This window comes from Chionomys nivalis, chromosome 13 (genome assembly GCF_950005125.1).
Source record: "Chionomys nivalis chromosome 13, mChiNiv1.1, whole genome shotgun sequence".
NCBI lineage: Eukaryota > Metazoa > Chordata > Mammalia > Rodentia > Cricetidae > Chionomys > Chionomys nivalis.
Genome location: NC_080098.1, coordinates 74,577,232 through 74,593,942, shown reverse-complemented (window position 1 = coordinate 74,593,942; position 16,711 = coordinate 74,577,232). Strand labels below are relative to the sequence as shown.

Here is a 16,711-nt window from a genome sequence, read left to right as displayed (position 1 = left end):
AGTGAGGAGTCGCCATGATTCTCCCACTCCAGACAGACGCAGGTTAAGATCTTTCCTGGTAAGCCAGCTCGTGGTACTACACAGAATATTAGAAATGGGTTAGATCAATATGTAAGAGCTAGCCAATAAGAGGCTGGAACTAATGGGCAAGGCAGTGATTAAAAGAATACAGTTTCCGTGTAATTATTTCGGGCATAAGCTAAGCCATGCGGGCGGCCGGGTGCCGGGGACGCAGCCCCGCCGTTCATATTACAACAATCTTTATCCAAAATATGTATCTATTCATTTCCAAAGTCTGTAGATAAATATTTGCAATAGTACTTCAGGTAATTTTATCTACCATGGATGTCTTTATTTCTCAGGAAGGAGTATGAGTTATTATAGAAGTGTTGCTGTTGTCCCAGTTCTATTTCTCCTCGTTCTTCAGGTCATGAGAGATGACTCTTTTTGTCTTCCTGGTCATCCTGTGCTTGGGAGTGGCCACAGCTGCTCCCTCATCTGATCACAGTTTGGATTCTGAATGGAAGGAGTGGAAGATAAAATACGGAAAAAACTACAGCCTGGTGAGTAATATAAAAACTGTCCAGAGAGGCCCCACAGAGAATGGTCCGTGTTGTGGTGTTTATGGGTGCGACAGAGGCCAGAGAGACCACCTCAGCAATTGCCCAAAGCCATGCATCGAGAGCGCAAGGTGACCAGGATCTCTGTTCTTAGGTGTGTGGAGAATGGCTTCTGATGCAGTGCCCTGAGATCTGTCTCGTGACCTCTAGTCAGTTTGTGTAGCAATTTGATCAGAAAGAAATGTCATCCATTATGTCTATTTCCAGGAGGAAGAAGGACAGAGGAGAACAGTATGGGAAGAAAATAGGAAAATGGTTTGCCAGCACAATATGGAATATAACCAGGGGAAGAACGGCTTCACCATGGAAATGAATGCCTTTGGTGACATGGTGACTGTGATATGCATTGCTTTACATTGTGGTTTTTGTTGGTTTGTTATTTTGTTTTTTTTTCAATTAGTTATGTGAAGTTGTATGCTTTTTAATGATTTATGTTCTTTTCCGTGAAGACTGGTGAAGAATTCAGTAAAATGATGACTGATATTCCAGCCCAGACTCTTAGGAAGAGGAGAAGTATCCAGCAACGTGGGGTCAGCTATGTCCCTAAATTTGTGGATTGGAGAAAGAGAGGCTACGTGACTCCTGTGGAGACACAGGTATGACAGCGTCATGTGCCCGTCTTCCTCAACTACTGGGGAGACAGATAGAATTGATATCTCTGTGTGCTAAGTGTGCAGTGACACATAATCACTTTTAATATATATTTTTATTTTTTGGAAGGTTTCATGTTTGTGTTATGTATATAGATCATATCCATGACCATGATCTCCATCTACCTAGTGGTCTCGCCCAAATAATCCTCCAGACTTCATGTCCTATGTATTGTCCATATGTTCATGCATACACGAGCAAACTGCTAGCAGTCAGGTCCCCCAGAAGAATGAAAATCCCTCCCTGGCACCAGTTACCTGCTAACAGTTCATTCGTTGACACAGTACTCCGTTGTCTGATTTGATGTTGCTATTTGTTCTTTGATGACCATCTTCTCTTCTCTGCTTAGGGTAGGTGTAATTCTTGTTGGGCTTTCTCTGTGGCTGGTGCCATAGAAGGACAGATGTTCCGGAAAACAGGCCGACTGGCCTCCCTGAGTCCACAGAACCTGGTGGACTGTTCTAGACCTGAAGGCAATCTGGGCTGTTATAAAGGCAACACATACTATGCTCTAGAGTACGTTCAGTATAATGGAGGTCTGGAGGCTGAGGCAACGCATGCGTATGAGGCGAAAGTAAGTGGACCTCCTATGCTACTGTCATTCCAGTCAGCTTCAGACAAGGGGCAACTGCAGAATAATCCATTGTCTTCAGAACTCACGTTGGAAGGCAGAATCGATGTACTCCAGCAGTGGTCTCATAAGAACACCAGTCCTTGCACGGGTTTCTAATGTGATAGTTTCCTTGTAGCTGTTCCTGTGCTATGCACACAGAGACTATGCGAACCACTCCACTTTTAATGGCGATTTCTCCCTGTGGTAATTTCTTACAGACTTAAGGACCTATGAGATGTCACTGAAGACATGGGAGTTGATTTTCAGTTCCCAATCTCCCAGTAACATTTTATTTCCTACGATGATTTATAACAGTCCAGACATGGGCATGCTCAGCTGCAAAAGCAGGGTTGTGATTCTGATGCATGTTCCCTAGGAGGTAGGTGGAAGAAACTGAGCCTCTTCCCTCTTTACCATTTAAAGGAAGGACACTGCAGGTACCATCCTGAACGTTCTGCTGCTAGAGTTATAGACTTTGTGTTTGTCTCAAAGAATGAGGAAGCCTTAATGCATGCTGTAGCAACTATTGGGCCCATCTCTGTTGGAATCGATGCTAGACATGAATCTTTCAAGTTGTATAGGGGAGGTAAGCGGGTGTTTACCTATGTTTGTCAATCTATGATTCTTGACTCCTTTGGGGGTCAAACAGCCCTTTTTCACAGGAGTTGCATATCAGGTATCTTGCATACCAGACATTTACATTATGATTCGTAACAGTAGCAAAATTACAGTTTTGAAGTAGCAACAAAAATAATTTCATGATTGGGATCATTACCACATGACAAACTATTAAAGTGTCACAGCATTAGGAAGGTTGAGAACCACTGCTCGAGATGCTAATGAAGAATGCTTGTGAAGCGTCTGCTAGGCGTCGAGCCCAAGTTTATGCACATAACATTTGATGCTCATAATTAGATCATGTTGTAATAAGAGCGGCGGGGCTGCGTCCCCGGCACCCGGCCGCCCGCATGGCTAGCTTATGCCCCGAAATAATTACACGGAAACTGTATTCTTTTAATCACTGCCTGGCCCATTAGCTCCAGCCTCTTATTAGCTAGCTCTTACATATTGATCTAACCCATTTCTAATATTCTGTGTAGTACCATGAGCTGGCTTACCAGGAAAGATCTTAACCTGCGTCTGTCTGGAGTGGGAGAATCATGGCGACTCCTGACTCGGCTTCTTTCTCCCAGCATTCTCTCTGTTTACTCCACCCACCTAATTTTCTGTCCTATTAAAGGGGCCAAGGCAGTTTCTTTATTACTTAACCAATGAAACAACAGATAGAAAGATGACCCACCTCCATCAAGATCACTGGATTTCCATGTCTGATTATGCAATAATTATGTGTGTGGTTTTCATTCAACATGCCATTTCCATGTCTGTGAGCACGTTGTAATTTATAGCTATTTTTAGGCTTAATTATCAACTTTTTCACACTTGGTATGCATTAACATATGGAAAGACTGCCTTTTTAGAAATGAATTATGAAGAGTGTCTTGGATTAAGTAACTTATGTTCAGTTATACTTTCTTGGACTGGTGTGCCATTAGTGAAATTCAAGGTGAGACGGCACCATATGCATGTAGGAAAGTGTGTATTAGCAAAGCCGGGTTCTTCATTTGTACTTCTTTGGCATTTGATAAGAACCTGAATCAGGAATCCTGCTCACAGTAGGTCCTAATTTTGCTTTTTTTTTTTTTTTTTTTTTGTCCATTAGAAAATGCCTTACTTACTGTTTTGGGCTATGGTCACTATTAGGTTCCTGGGGCATCTCACTCCTTTAATTTTATTTTTCAGGTATTTATTATGAGCTAAACTGCCACAGTGATGTCATCAACCATTCTGTTCTCTTGGTCGGTTATGGCTATGAAGGAAGAGAATCAGATGGCAGGAAATACTGGCTGATAAAGAACAGGTAGAAATTGCAAACATTATTTATATTTAAATTTCCAAATGGATTTTCTGTTTGGAGTCTGAATCTAGATAAGAGCTTCTTTTTTTTTTTTTTTTTTTTTGACCAATTGTACGTGTGCATGCAGCATGTCTATTTGCATGTGTTTGTGTGCAACCAATGACAGTACCAGTTGTTTGCCTTGGCTGTCCTCCTTCAAGGCAGATCTCACTGATTCTAGAATTTACTGTTCAGTATAGTTCCTCAGCCAGGCTGCTGAGGTATGTCCTCACTTACAGGATTTCAGGCGAGCTGCAGTGACCACCAGGATTTTTTAAAAAATATTATTTTCAGTCATGGAAGGGTGTTTTTGTGTTTATTCTACCTGTGAGCAGGTGCCCAGGGAGACCTGAAGAGGATATCAGGTTCCCTCAGACTGTGGTTACAGCAGGCTGTGAGCAGACTGACATGGTTGCTGGGAAAGGAACCTAGCTACTGTGGAAAAGCCCCTTGCTGTTAGGCACAGAGCCCTCTCCAGAACCCATGCTGGCTTCAAGTGGGACCCTGGACTTGAAGTATCCTCATTCCTAGTTCGTGGCCAGCTCTGGACCCTCTGGACTCTCTCTGTGATGGGGACAACCAACTCATAGTGTGTGGTCATAGCATCAGGTTCAGCCACTGGTTTCCTTGGGTGCTAATAGCATGTTTGTGTCCGTGATTTTTCTAAAAGCGAGCATATTTGTTAGTTCTGTGCCTCCTGTAGGTGGAAAGATACCCTGCTTTTTCCCTGCTGTGAGTTTCAGTCCTGTGCGAGGTAGCTCTTGGTTTTCAGAAGCTGACATTCTGCATTTTCTGATCGCTGTGTTAAGTAGGCTATAGGCTCAGTGTTCACGAGAGGAGTTGTTGTAATGAATCCACTGTCCTGTGATCTTTCTCCTAAATGGGAAACATGGTTCTTTTCAGTCATGGTGAGAAATGGGGCATGAATGGCAACATGAAGATTGCCAGGGACAGGAACAGCCACTGTGGGATCGCTACATATGCCATCTACCCCAGAGTGTGAGCTGCCTGAGAGTACCAAGGAAGGACTAGACTGGGGAGAGCCCGTAAAGAGGAGGCACATCCTTTTAGCATGACCGATCTCTGCTGCATGGATACAGTGCTTGAGTCACTGAAGAACACATCTGTGATGTGTTTACTCCAGGAAGACACGGGGGCTACTGTAACTGAAACTCTGCTCTGATTTGTGTTTGATTCCTGTAAAAACTCGATTTTATTTTTTTGAATGACTGTACCAAATGATGTCATTAAGAAGGTTTAAGTTCAAATGTAGTGTCTGTCTTCTTTCAGTTTTTATTGTTATGACTTTTTAAAATTTAAGTAATTCCTTTTAATATGTGTTTTAGCTAAAAAATAACTACATTGCCCACTTTTTTCTTTTCTTCCTCCAACTCCTCACATAGCCCCCTCTTTTCCTCGCAAACTGATGTTATGTTTTTCTTTGGTAATTTTATATATCTAAAATATATATTTTATAATATACTTACTATATTTTAATATATTATTAAAACATTAAACATATTCTAACAAATATTAAAATATGCAAAATATATTTTATATATACTAATATATTTAATACAATATACTTTGGTGTTTATATATAATATATTTGATATAATATATTACATAAGTATATTATATATGATAAAACCTGAAGAATCCAGTTTTGTTGTTTATTTGCACATGACTTCAGGACTGTTTACTTTGCATTGGGTAGGGGCTTGTCTCTGGGAGAGTCTCTGAGAGCTTGTCCTCTTCTTGGCATTCACAACTCCTGCACTTTAGAGCCAGGGAACACTGTGGAAGATAGGGCAGAAGAGAGTCATGAAGTCTGCGATGAGACTGCGTCTCCCAGAATCTGCTCATTAAACCATACATGAACGATGACACTATCAGTAGACACGCTAACTCAGAAGGGCGAGCATCTCAAGAGTCCTAGTCTTAGGCAAAAACTACAAATAATTAACACAGTGACATTGTATTCAAATAAGAAATTCAGCATGAAGACACACATTTTTGTGATGTTGGTGTTCTGGGAGAAAGAGTAGCTGTCTCTTTTGCCACAGTCTCCAGGAGAATCCACTCCATCATGACTTAGGAGAGCAAAATAAGTTGGGGTTGTCAAAAAAAGCCTCGCAGGAGTGCAGACCAGGTGACTTGTCCAGGCCTAAGGATGGGGTCTTCAAATGCAAACAGTTACCTGCTATCTGAGTGGTACACAGTATAAAACAAGGTAGCTTCAAAATCTAAAACCAAGCTCACTGCTCATCTCTTAGAAGCCCCTTCTCTTCCTGTGATCTTGATTCTGTATCAGTGTATATTCCCATAACATCCCGTGATCTCTAGAGAAAGGTTGTGGGCACCTTCTTGTCTTTCTGAATTATGTGGGACAAGTGAGGACACTGAAGACTTGTTTTTAGCATTTTATGATCCTCTGTGATTTAGTGAGGAAAATATTCTCTCAACGTTCATCTCCATGCTCTGATCTCCAGTCAGGATTTTCAGTGGAGATGATTTTCCTGTTTGGGAAGTCACCTCGTATCTCTGCTTTTCCTTGAGCAGGAAGCTAGTTATTGCTCGTAGTGGCCTGAACAGTTCTCCTTTCTAGAGAAGCCAGGTTCTGTCCTTGCAGTAAAAACCCTTCTTTATAAGACAATTCATATATTTTGCTTACATATTCAAATGACTGCTGTATTGGTACAATTCCCCAGCTCATTTTGAATTCACTTATTTTTATCAAGTAGAGTGGAAATCAGAATTGTTGTAATTTCAATCTTTCCCTCCAGGCAGTTCCTTGATAGTTTTCTGATCACTTTTACTCAGCTGTGAGCACTTTGACCTTCCAATAATGTCTGTCTTGGAAAGACATCCTCACTACTGCAATAGCAACATTTACACCATGAGAGTTACCAACCTTTTTCTGATTGGAATTAAGTTTCCTAACAGGGAGCACCTCTGTTGGGGATGAGATGTGGAAGAATTTCTTCTTTTTTGCTCTTAAATTTTTATTATTATTTAAAATTTTTTAATTCTAAATATATTTTGTTTATATTCTTTCCCTCCCCAAATCCTTCCAGATCCTCTTCTCCAACAAACTTTAAGTTCTCTCTCAGAAAAACAAACAAAAATCCAATACAGAAACAAACCCCTCAACTAAGAAAACAAAACAAATCTGTACTCAAAAAGAAAGAAAACAACCAACCATACCAAACTGTAACAAAATAAAAGCAGCACACACACACACACATACACACACACACACACACACACACACACTGGAGTCCATTACATGCTGGCCAGCTATGACTGAACCTGAGGCCTCTCTTGGAGTGGTTGATAGATTCAGCGTCATTCTATTATAGAAAATAAATATTCCTTCTCCCAGTAGCTGAAAGTGACAGATGAGTTGCTAACATTTACCCTAAGTGGCTAGGGTTTCGTTCATTAATTCTGTCATTTTTTTTAAAAAAATAACAAAATAAAATATAAGATAAAACAAAATCTATTACATCGGAGTCAGACAAGGACCTTTAAAAGAAGGAAAAGAGCTCAAAATCAGGTGCAAGAATCGTTTGCACACTCAGGAATCCCATAGTCTCACTAAACTGGAAGCCATGGTATACAGAAAGAGGACATGGTAAGGACCTGTTGCTGGCCCTGTGCATATAACTTTAGTCTCTCTGAGTACGTGTGAACTTCGTTCCGGTTCCTTCAGAAGTCCTTGATTCCTTGGTGTCCTCTATGCCCTCTGGCTCCTACGCTTCCTCTGCCTCTTCCATAGCTGTAGGGGAAGGGATCTGATGGAGACATTCCTTTAGGGTTGAGTGTTCCACAGTCTCTCACTCTCTGTATATGGGCCTCTGTATTTGTCCCCATCTCTTGCAGAAGGAAACTTCTCTGAAGATACATGAACAAAAGTGCCGATCCACAAGCAGAGCAGAATATCAGCTGGAGTTGCTTTATAAATACATTTTTTTAAAGACCAGTAGTATTTGGTTTTACCTATGTCTCAAAACTATCTAGTATATAGGGTTCTTGATTACCCAAGCACTGTTAGGTATGGGTTCCATCTAGTGGAAAGGGTCTTAAGTCAAATTAGTCATTGTTTGGTTTCTTCTACAAGCTTTGTGCCAGGATTTTCCTAGCACACCTTGCTGGCAGTAAATCATTATAGATAAAGGGTTTGTGTCTGGCTTGTGCTTACATTTCTTTTTAAAGAGAGAGTATAGCTTGCTCCTGTACCAAAGAAAGATGCTAAAATGTATGGGAGAAGGAGTTTTGTAGGTATCCACTAGAATTCTCCATGTTTAGTGAGTTCTGTGAGCGTTGCTTCAGCATAGTGGCCTTGCTGTCAGTGGAGAGCAGCTTACAGTCTTGAAAACAGTTTGGGTTCCTTGGGGATTCCTGTGAGATCCTTTTTGTCAAAAAATCAATTAGATGTAACTTAATCCCAGTACTGGATGCTTTGTTTGGTAACAAGAGATAGCCCGTTTGGTACTGTCTCCATTATTTGGGGATTTCATTTAGATTTCCTTCATATATGTAGGTATTCCATAAAGTTGTATTAGGCTGTGAAAGGGTTTCTTACTGTCTTATTATCTGAGCCAGAAAAATAGGAATTTCCTGAGCGGGGAAATTTTTAAATAACTTTAGGTCAGGATACATGTGTCAGTATTTCCCACTAGGTGGCACCATTAGGTAAGAGAAAGACAAGCTTAGCATGTTTTGTAACATTTGTAGATCTTACCATTGAAAATTCTTTGCATTAATTTCATTTGGAAACCCCATAGAAGTCAGGAAATTAGTAACAGGAAGTGTGTGGGGGAGGCTTTAAAGAGAGGGGATACAGAATGCAGTTTGTACAACATTAAAAGGAAACAATTTGAGGAAGGTTTCAATGGTGATTGGAGATCTGAGGGCAAGGGAGAGAATAGAGGGATAAATAACCCTGAAAACCTTTTGAAAATGCCATGCAGTAAAACTTCCTAAAATATTGCACACACATGCCCCATTTCTGCCCTGAGTCACAGAGCATGGGTGTATCACGATAGCACTGACCTGAGCATCCTCCTACTGCCTAACTGTCATAGTGCTGGAAGGGACTATGCACAACACTGGAGGTGAAAGGTCATTACCACTCTTACCAAGCTGTGAGGCCTCTGAGCTACAATGTATTTTGTCTTGACAAGACTTGCCAGTCGGGAGTGTAATAGTGTCATGAACATTACTGAAGTTATCAACCAACTCATGATTGGATTTAAGTACTGCTCCACAGGATGAAAATCATACCTGGAACCATTGTTGGGCAAAGCCTCTGTGGCTAGAGAAGTCATAGACTCTAGTGAAGGAAGATGCTACAATTATTCTATCAAGTGAACGTAGTACCAAACTGATTCCTGTAAGGTCCTTACACCCATGGATTAACCCATCTCTTAACCCTGTTCAGAGAGACTTCCATTTGCAGTAGATTTTATTAAACAGAGATCCAAAACTCATTAAGGTGCCAAGAATAAAAGATACAGAATTGTCTGAGCGAGATGGTACATCTATGTCACACTCACCTCTGAAAGGTCAAGCAAGGATCATGGTCAGTTCCCCTTCTAATGCCAGGTCTTTTCTCCCAAGATTCCTCTCAATTTTGGAGGACACTGCTGCTGAATTCTGAAGGTTACACTACAGTTTTTGGTGTTATGTTGTCTCTCCTCTCAAAGAATTGTACAGCATTTTAGAATCACTTCTTGTTATCAGAACAGCTCTGATAAAATGTCAGCATCCCCATTGCTCATTATGTGGAGAATGGTCAACATCATTCTAAACATGCCTCATCAAGGATCCTTTTTCTTATAACAAGTTCTGTTATTCAGTATGTGGGCATGCTTAGCTAGAAAGATATCTCCATTATATACATTCTAGGATAGGGAAGGAGAGAAGGGAGCAGTATTGGAGAAGAATATGAGAATGACCAAAATGCTCCATGCAGAATCTGACCAGGGGAAGTACAGCTTTACCATTGGAATGAACTTCTTCGGTGATATGGTGAGTGTGGCATGAATTGCTTCACACCGTCTTTCTCCACTTCAGTGCCTTACATGGAGTTTTTTTTTTGTTGTTCTTCAATGACTTATTTACTTTTCCTTTAAGACTGGTGAAGGATTTTGAAAAATGATAACTCATCCTCGAGTCCCATATCCCAGGAAGGTGAAGAGAATTCAGAAACATATGGTTGGTGACATTCCCAAAGAAGAGCTATGCAACTTGTGTGCAGTATCAGGTATGACAGAATCACATGCTCATTTTTCTCATCATTGGGAAGATGAGAAGGAATTGATATCTATGTGTATTCAGTGTAGGGTGACATAAAATTTATTTCTAAAGAATGTTTCCATTCTTTGATGGTTCCACATATCCATATTGATCATACCAATAAACTATTGTACACTTAGAGACTGTACCACATCTTTCTTCAGACTTCATGACTTTTTATAAAAATTGTCATTAGTAATCATCAGACAACAGTATGTCACTTTCCTTGTGGCATAAGCAAGTGGCCACTTGTTAAGTTCCAAAGAATGATGTTCCCTCCCTGCCTAGTGCTCCATCAACTGCTGATAGTTCATTTTTTATTCAAAAACTATTCAGCTGTTTGAGTTAGAATTGCTACTTGTTTGTGGATGACTATCTTTACTTCTCTGCTTAGGTAGATGTGATTCTTGTTGATATTTTTATAGTGCCTGGTGCCACAGAAGGGCAGATGTCCCAAAAAACATGAAAACTGGTTCATCTGAGTGTACAGAACCTACTGGACTGTATTAAACCACAAAGCTCTTCTTCAAGCTCTACAAACTATGCCTGACAGTATGTGAAGGACAATGGAGGCCTGAGGAAAATGTATCCATTTGAAACAAAGGTAAGTAGAATGTCAAAGTTGTCATCTCAGTCCCTTTTAGGCAAAGGGACAACCTCAAAAATAATCAATTGTCTTTAGAATCTTATTAAATGGCAGACTCTCCTTTAAACCATCAGAGCTGCCAACACAATGTCAGCATTTACATGGTTATTTGAATCAGTGGTTTTCATGTAGATATCCCTGTTTCTGTGCACACAAATAATATGCTTAACATTCTACATAAAATATAAATTTTTCTTTATGAAAATCTTCTATAAAAAGGAAGACTTATGGGGTGTCATTGCAGAGAAGAGAGCTAATTTTCTGTTCTAAATCTCCCAGTTGATTTCACTTCCTGGGATGATTTATAACAGCCAAGACTTGAGTGTTCTCAGCTGCAAAGTGCAGAGTTTTGTGGCTGTGGTTCATGCTCCACAGGTGGGCAGAAGTAACTGAGTCTCTTACCCATTTATCTCTTAAAGGAAGGACAATGCCGGGACTGTTCTGAACGTTCTGCTGTTACAGTCACAGACTATGTGATTCTCCTAAGAAATGAAGTAGTCCTAATTAATGTTGGAGGAGCTAGAGGGCCCATTTCTACTGACACTGGTGCTGCACGTCTGTCATTCAGGTTTTATAAGGAAGGTGAGCACATGTCCTAGATATTAATGAAAAAACTTGGTGACACCCTCATGGCAAGCCAGGAATATGGGTTCTATGGAAGAGCATTAAGTGCTTTTCGGGACTGATCAGACCCCATCTTGCCTTATGCTGGGGTCCTGGACTTGAGCTAGGTTTCTTCACCGTGTGTGGGCAGTGCTTATCCCTCTGAGCTCTCTCGACAGCTGTACCAGCAGCACAGAGCATGTACTCATGATATTAAGATTCTGTCACTGTTTTCTGGGGTGTTAATGTCATATTTGTGATGCTACTTTTATAATCTTTGGTAGATTTGTTAGTCGTGAACTACACACAAGTGAAGATACATTCATTCATACCAATTTGTCTTCTGGGCCAGGGTTACCTCACTCAGAATGATTTTTTTCTAGTTGTATCCATTTGTCTCAAAATTTTACAGTGCCTTTTTTTAAACAGTTGAGTAGTACTCCATTGTGTACATGTACCACATTTTCTGTATTTATTATTCAGGTGAGGGACATCTGGGTTGTTTCCAGTTTGGGGGTATTATGAATAAAGCCACAATGAGCATAGTTGAGTGAGTGTCCTTGAGGTAGGATTGAGCATCCTTTGGGTATGTGCCTAAGAGTGGTGTACTGTGGGAGCCTCTTCAGCCAATAGCCTTTAAGATACCAGCCCACTTGGTCTCTTATATCATAAATGCTGCTGTAAAGCTTGCGCTTGCTCTCTTGCTTCTGGCTCTCGCTTCTGGATGCTTGACTCTATTCCTGTTTCCCCCTGTGATCTAGGACAGTGATCTGTGAGTCTCCCCTAAACAAATAACAATTTATTACACATAATTCTGAACTAGTGTAGGATTATTTTGTAACTTCCGTCATCAGTGGTATCTCTGGGTCTTGGTGTAGATGGATTCTCGGTTTTCGGAGGAACTGTCATAATGATCTCCATAGTGGCTGTACAAATTTGCTCTTCCGGGATTTAGAATGTTGGGGCTGTTCCTTAAGATTTATCCATGAATAAGTATTTTATAGGGGACATGCCTCTGATGAGTAAGTTTTCATTGCTTAGTTCTTGACAGGTAAAGAACATTTAAGTGAGGAGGATATGGAAGTAAAATTGTGTAGGGAAGGCAGAGACATGAGACAGAAGGAGAACAAAAGTCCTCATATCTCTATCAGAGGACACTTGCGTAGATGTGACTCAGGAGGAGTGGACTGTTTTGGCCCAAGGCTTCTTTTCCTGTTGACCAGCTCTTTCCTGATGACTGTATATCTCTTAGAGTTCAAAGAGCACCTGACTCAAAGTCTAGAATAATTTGTCACTGGGACACAGTGTGATGGAAGTTCTTCTACATAACTTTGCAAGTCTGGGTTCACTGTATTTGCCTGATGCAAGATCACTCTAATATTTGCCTATATTCTTACCATCTTCTCCCCATAGCTCACATATTCTGACAAAGCAGGGTCTTGGTGGTACAAGATAGAGTTTTAAGAATGTGTCTATACATTGCTAAGGAAGCAAAATAAAAATCAGAAGTTTTGAGAGATCAGCAAGTGAACTGAGACTACAGTGTGGCTTTAGTCCTCTGTGTTTAGCTAGATAGATGCTGTGTGATCTTCAATGTGAAAAGAATCCTGCTGGTAAACATGAAGTAGTTCTTAGCCCCCTTTTCTGCTCAGTGACCTCAGTTCTTCATTCATAAAAATCTCTTAAAGGTAAGTGTGTTAATAGAGTTTAACTGGCCTACCTGATGTTACTGCCTTATGCAAAGCTGATTCTAGCCTCAGAAAAAATACTTACTAAAACAAGTCTCTCACCCATTCCTTATGAACTCCTTGGTCTGGCTTACTCAATTGTATTGGAGATGCTAAGGACAGGGATGTCTCAGGCACACAAGGAACAGAGTGAGAGATCTTTCTACCCAGAATTTCTGGAATCCAAATATCATATAAGAAAAAAATCAGGATGATGATATGAAAAAAAAATTATTAAAGAGTTTATAGTAAGTTATACTGCAGAGTCAAGTACCCAATCACTGTGTGAGTGAGGAATCCTTCAGAAACATCCAACCTGACAGGGTTTAGTTGGTGGTCTTTATCCCTAACCTCAGGAAAGAAGCAGAGGTGCCATGGATTGTGTTTTGCATAGTGTTTGTTGACAAGCAATATTCATTTTACTGATGCACCAAGGGAAAGACTAGAGGGTCTGAAGGTCCTTTTGTTTAATCTAAGCTCAGAGAGATGATGGTTGGACCGCTCCTGTGGAGCACTTGGTATTTAAGGTGAAAGTTCACACATTCGCCCTCCTACTCTGTTCGCTCTACTGCGTTCTTCCCACTTACTGCTGCTTGTTTCTCAGCTGGATCTTGTTACAAAGCAGTATTATTGTGCTCTAAACTCTTCTGTCAAAAATTACTTGTCTGCATCCCTGTTTCTGTGCACACAAATAATATGTTTAACATTCTACATAAAATATAAAATTTTCTCTATGAAAAATTGAGGTTTTTTTCAAAACTTGAAAGTTGAAGCTTCTACCCTTTCCTTTTTCATTTTATTGTCAGAATCTGTGGATTTGGGGTCAGGTTTATAGGGAGCTATAACAAAGGAAGCACCCATGTCTATCACACAAATAATCTATTCACAAGATCAGTGGTCTCTATGTCTGATGTGTTCAGAGATACCATTAGGTAGGTGAGGATTAGCACTGATGAGGAGAAAGTCCCTCTTGGGACAGGAACAAATATCTCTTTAAGGAAGAGATACCACTATTGTAACTGGGTCCTGTACTCATCTGCCAGCATCATTCTTGTGGTTACAGCTAATAGATGTTGTTTGAGCTCTGCCCGAGAGGATGGCTCTGTACTTGGTTCTTGACAGAATATAAGGAAGCCAAATAACTCTGCAGATAAAATAGCCTTTCCTAAGCCTGCTCAAGTCACAATTATACCAGCCAAAATTGTGACAATTTACAATCACTTCAAAAATATATTAGTGATATACATAGTGATACAGTTATAAGATCATATATTGATCAATGTGGCATTGTGAATGCTTCCATTTTAAGCTAAAAGAGGAATCAAGACATAAAATGAGGTATTTTACTATTTTGTTTACTTATTTACTGATTTATTAATGAGATATTTCTTTTCATCTCAAAGTTAATATTTCAAGATTTTTCTTGCCACATTTGAAAAATTGGTGATATCTGGTTGCTCAGAAATTCCATTAGCTCTAAAGACGTATTTATTATGCCCAGTTCTTCTTTGTCCATTTCCAAATGTGCCTTGACTTATGAGTTATATGTTCAAAAATATGCTTTGGGAAAATTAGTTATGGAGTCTTATTATGATGAGTGGAAAATAAGATGACTGTATTTGCAATGAGAGATGCGAGTCTATATGCACTGTCATGGAGTGTCTCCAGAAGGAGCTCATCCCTTATGTCAGAACCTTACAGTCATACAAATAAAAGCATCGACGGAAATTGTTCCTAATGTCTTGTTTTTTCTCGGAACGGACTTATAGATGAATAACATTGAAGACCCCTGCCTTGTTCTGAGCAGTTTATACATCCTCTTGTTATTTTACAACTCCACAACAGTGGTTGCCAAACTTCAGTGGAGATCAGAGTCATCCTATGGTCTTGAGCAAACTCCAATGTCTGAACACAATTCTCTGAAGTATATATGAGATGCACTTCAGAAATATGTTTTCCTAGCCAATCTGAATGATGATATTGCCACAAACCATGACCTCATAGAAAGAATCATTGTATAGGAGATAAGCTGACTTATATGAGTAACCTTACATGTGAACTGTTCAGAGTGGTGGAGCTTATAGATGGAGGATGCTGCCAGATAACTTTCCAGTGTGGTACAATGGCTCCAATATATGTCATAACCGCAAACCTTAGAAATGGGAACTGAGCCATAGATGAATCAACCTCAGCCCTGGCCCCGTCCTACGGTTTGCTTGTCACTGTTCCAACAGTAGCAGACTGTGATTCTCAAAGCCATCTGAGATGAGAGTCTAAGTCTCTGAAACAACATTATATTCATTTCTTGAAGGTGTCTCCTATCATGGTAGAACATTGGAAGAATAATATCACAATAAACTGCTGTATAAGAGAAAATTATTCTTTGACACTCACTTAGTTATAACTAAGAAGACTTTATTAAGGAACACAGAAATAAATACAGGAGTGACACAATCCTGTACTGAGCCAAAGGTCTTAACCTTGTACAAATCCATATAAGGAGATTTTGTTGCCAAAGAGAATATTGATGTTCTATAGATGCAAATATTATGGAAAACAGAAATACCTGTTTTAGTATTATTGGTATCATGGGAGTCATACTAATCGGGAATTTGCAGAAGATGTTTCCATTAACTATAAACACTCCTCAGGTTTGTTCCCCATAATTCTTTCTGTCAATTTCATAATTTTGCATATTATATTATGAATGTGTGAATTCTAAAAACAATACTTAGAGAACGTCACTCAGTTTTTTATGACCAGTGGAAAATCAGATGGAGATATTTGCAATGAAGACACAGGTGCCAATGCAGCATCATTGGGTTGCTCCAGGAAGAGGTCATCCCTGTTTGTGAGGACTTGGAGAACTCCACTTCATTGAGTTGTGCATGCTTTCTGAATTCGTACATGCAGAGACCAGGTTCTTCTTGCCTTATCCTGCAATTTCTCAGGCTCTGGACACATAAGGCCTGTTTTCAGCTGATATAGCCTTAGAGCTACAGGAATGAGTTGGCTTGAATGCTAGCTGCCCACTGACCTGCCAACGGAATAATTGCAAGTTGAACTCACTTAGCTGAGAATTCTCTTTTTGTCCCATGGGAGATATATCACAGATCCACTTACTGAGAGAGTGAGAAAGACTAGGAAGCCTAGCTCAGTGCTGTGGGACCAAAAAGAACCATGTCATCTTTCTCTGCCAGTCTGAGAAACTTATATCTAAAAATTTCTTTCTTGCTGTGAATGGACAAGTAAGGGTCTGTATTATTAAAGCTTTACTGTATATTGATGGCATTATCATTTTTGAAGTTTTGTAAGAGCCCTTAATTTATGTTTATTCATTTAGTGAGTTTTTCTCCTTAAATTAGCCTAATGACGACAAGTAATCAGAAAAAAATTTCTCATTACTTTTTCTTACTTTTACTTTCAAATACCCCAAATTAAACAGATATGAGGTCATGTCCAGTGACATGAATAGATTTCTGTTCAAAATATTTTTGGTTTAACATGTTAGCATCTTCCAAGAAAATGAAAAGACAAGCCACAGACCAGAATGTATTTGCAAGATAATAAAGGATTGATATATAAACTATATAT

General features: G+C 39.8%; 1 protein-coding gene across 1 annotated transcript; it reads left to right on the top strand.

Moving 5' to 3' along the window:
- The first annotated feature begins 437 nt into the window (after positions 1-437).
- Positions 438-4,841, top strand: LOC130885814 (cathepsin 8-like). Its single transcript, XM_057787599.1, has 7 exons — positions 438-563; positions 828-950; positions 1,070-1,216; positions 1,621-1,845; positions 2,308-2,470; positions 3,685-3,802; positions 4,742-4,841. Exons 1-7 carry the CDS (start codon positions 438-440, stop codon positions 4,839-4,841), a joined length of 1,002 nt encoding a protein of 333 aa, XP_057643582.1.
- Positions 4,842-16,711: the final 11,870 nt, after the last annotated feature.

What these genes read in the sequence shown, in the direction of transcription:
- LOC130885814 (XM_057787599.1), top strand. Translation starts at nt 438, where the DNA reads ATGACTCTTTTTGTCTTCCTGGTCATCCTGTGCTTGGGAGTGGCCACA. An exon ending in TGAATGCCTTTGGTGACATG is followed by an intron (nt 951 to 1,069) that starts GTGACTGTGATA and finishes TTTTCCGTGAAG; the next exon opens with ACTGGTGAAGAATTCAGTAA. An exon ending in TACTGGCTGATAAAGAACAG is followed by an intron (nt 3,803 to 4,741) that starts GTAGAAATTGCA and finishes GGTTCTTTTCAG; the next exon opens with TCATGGTGAGAAATGGGGCA.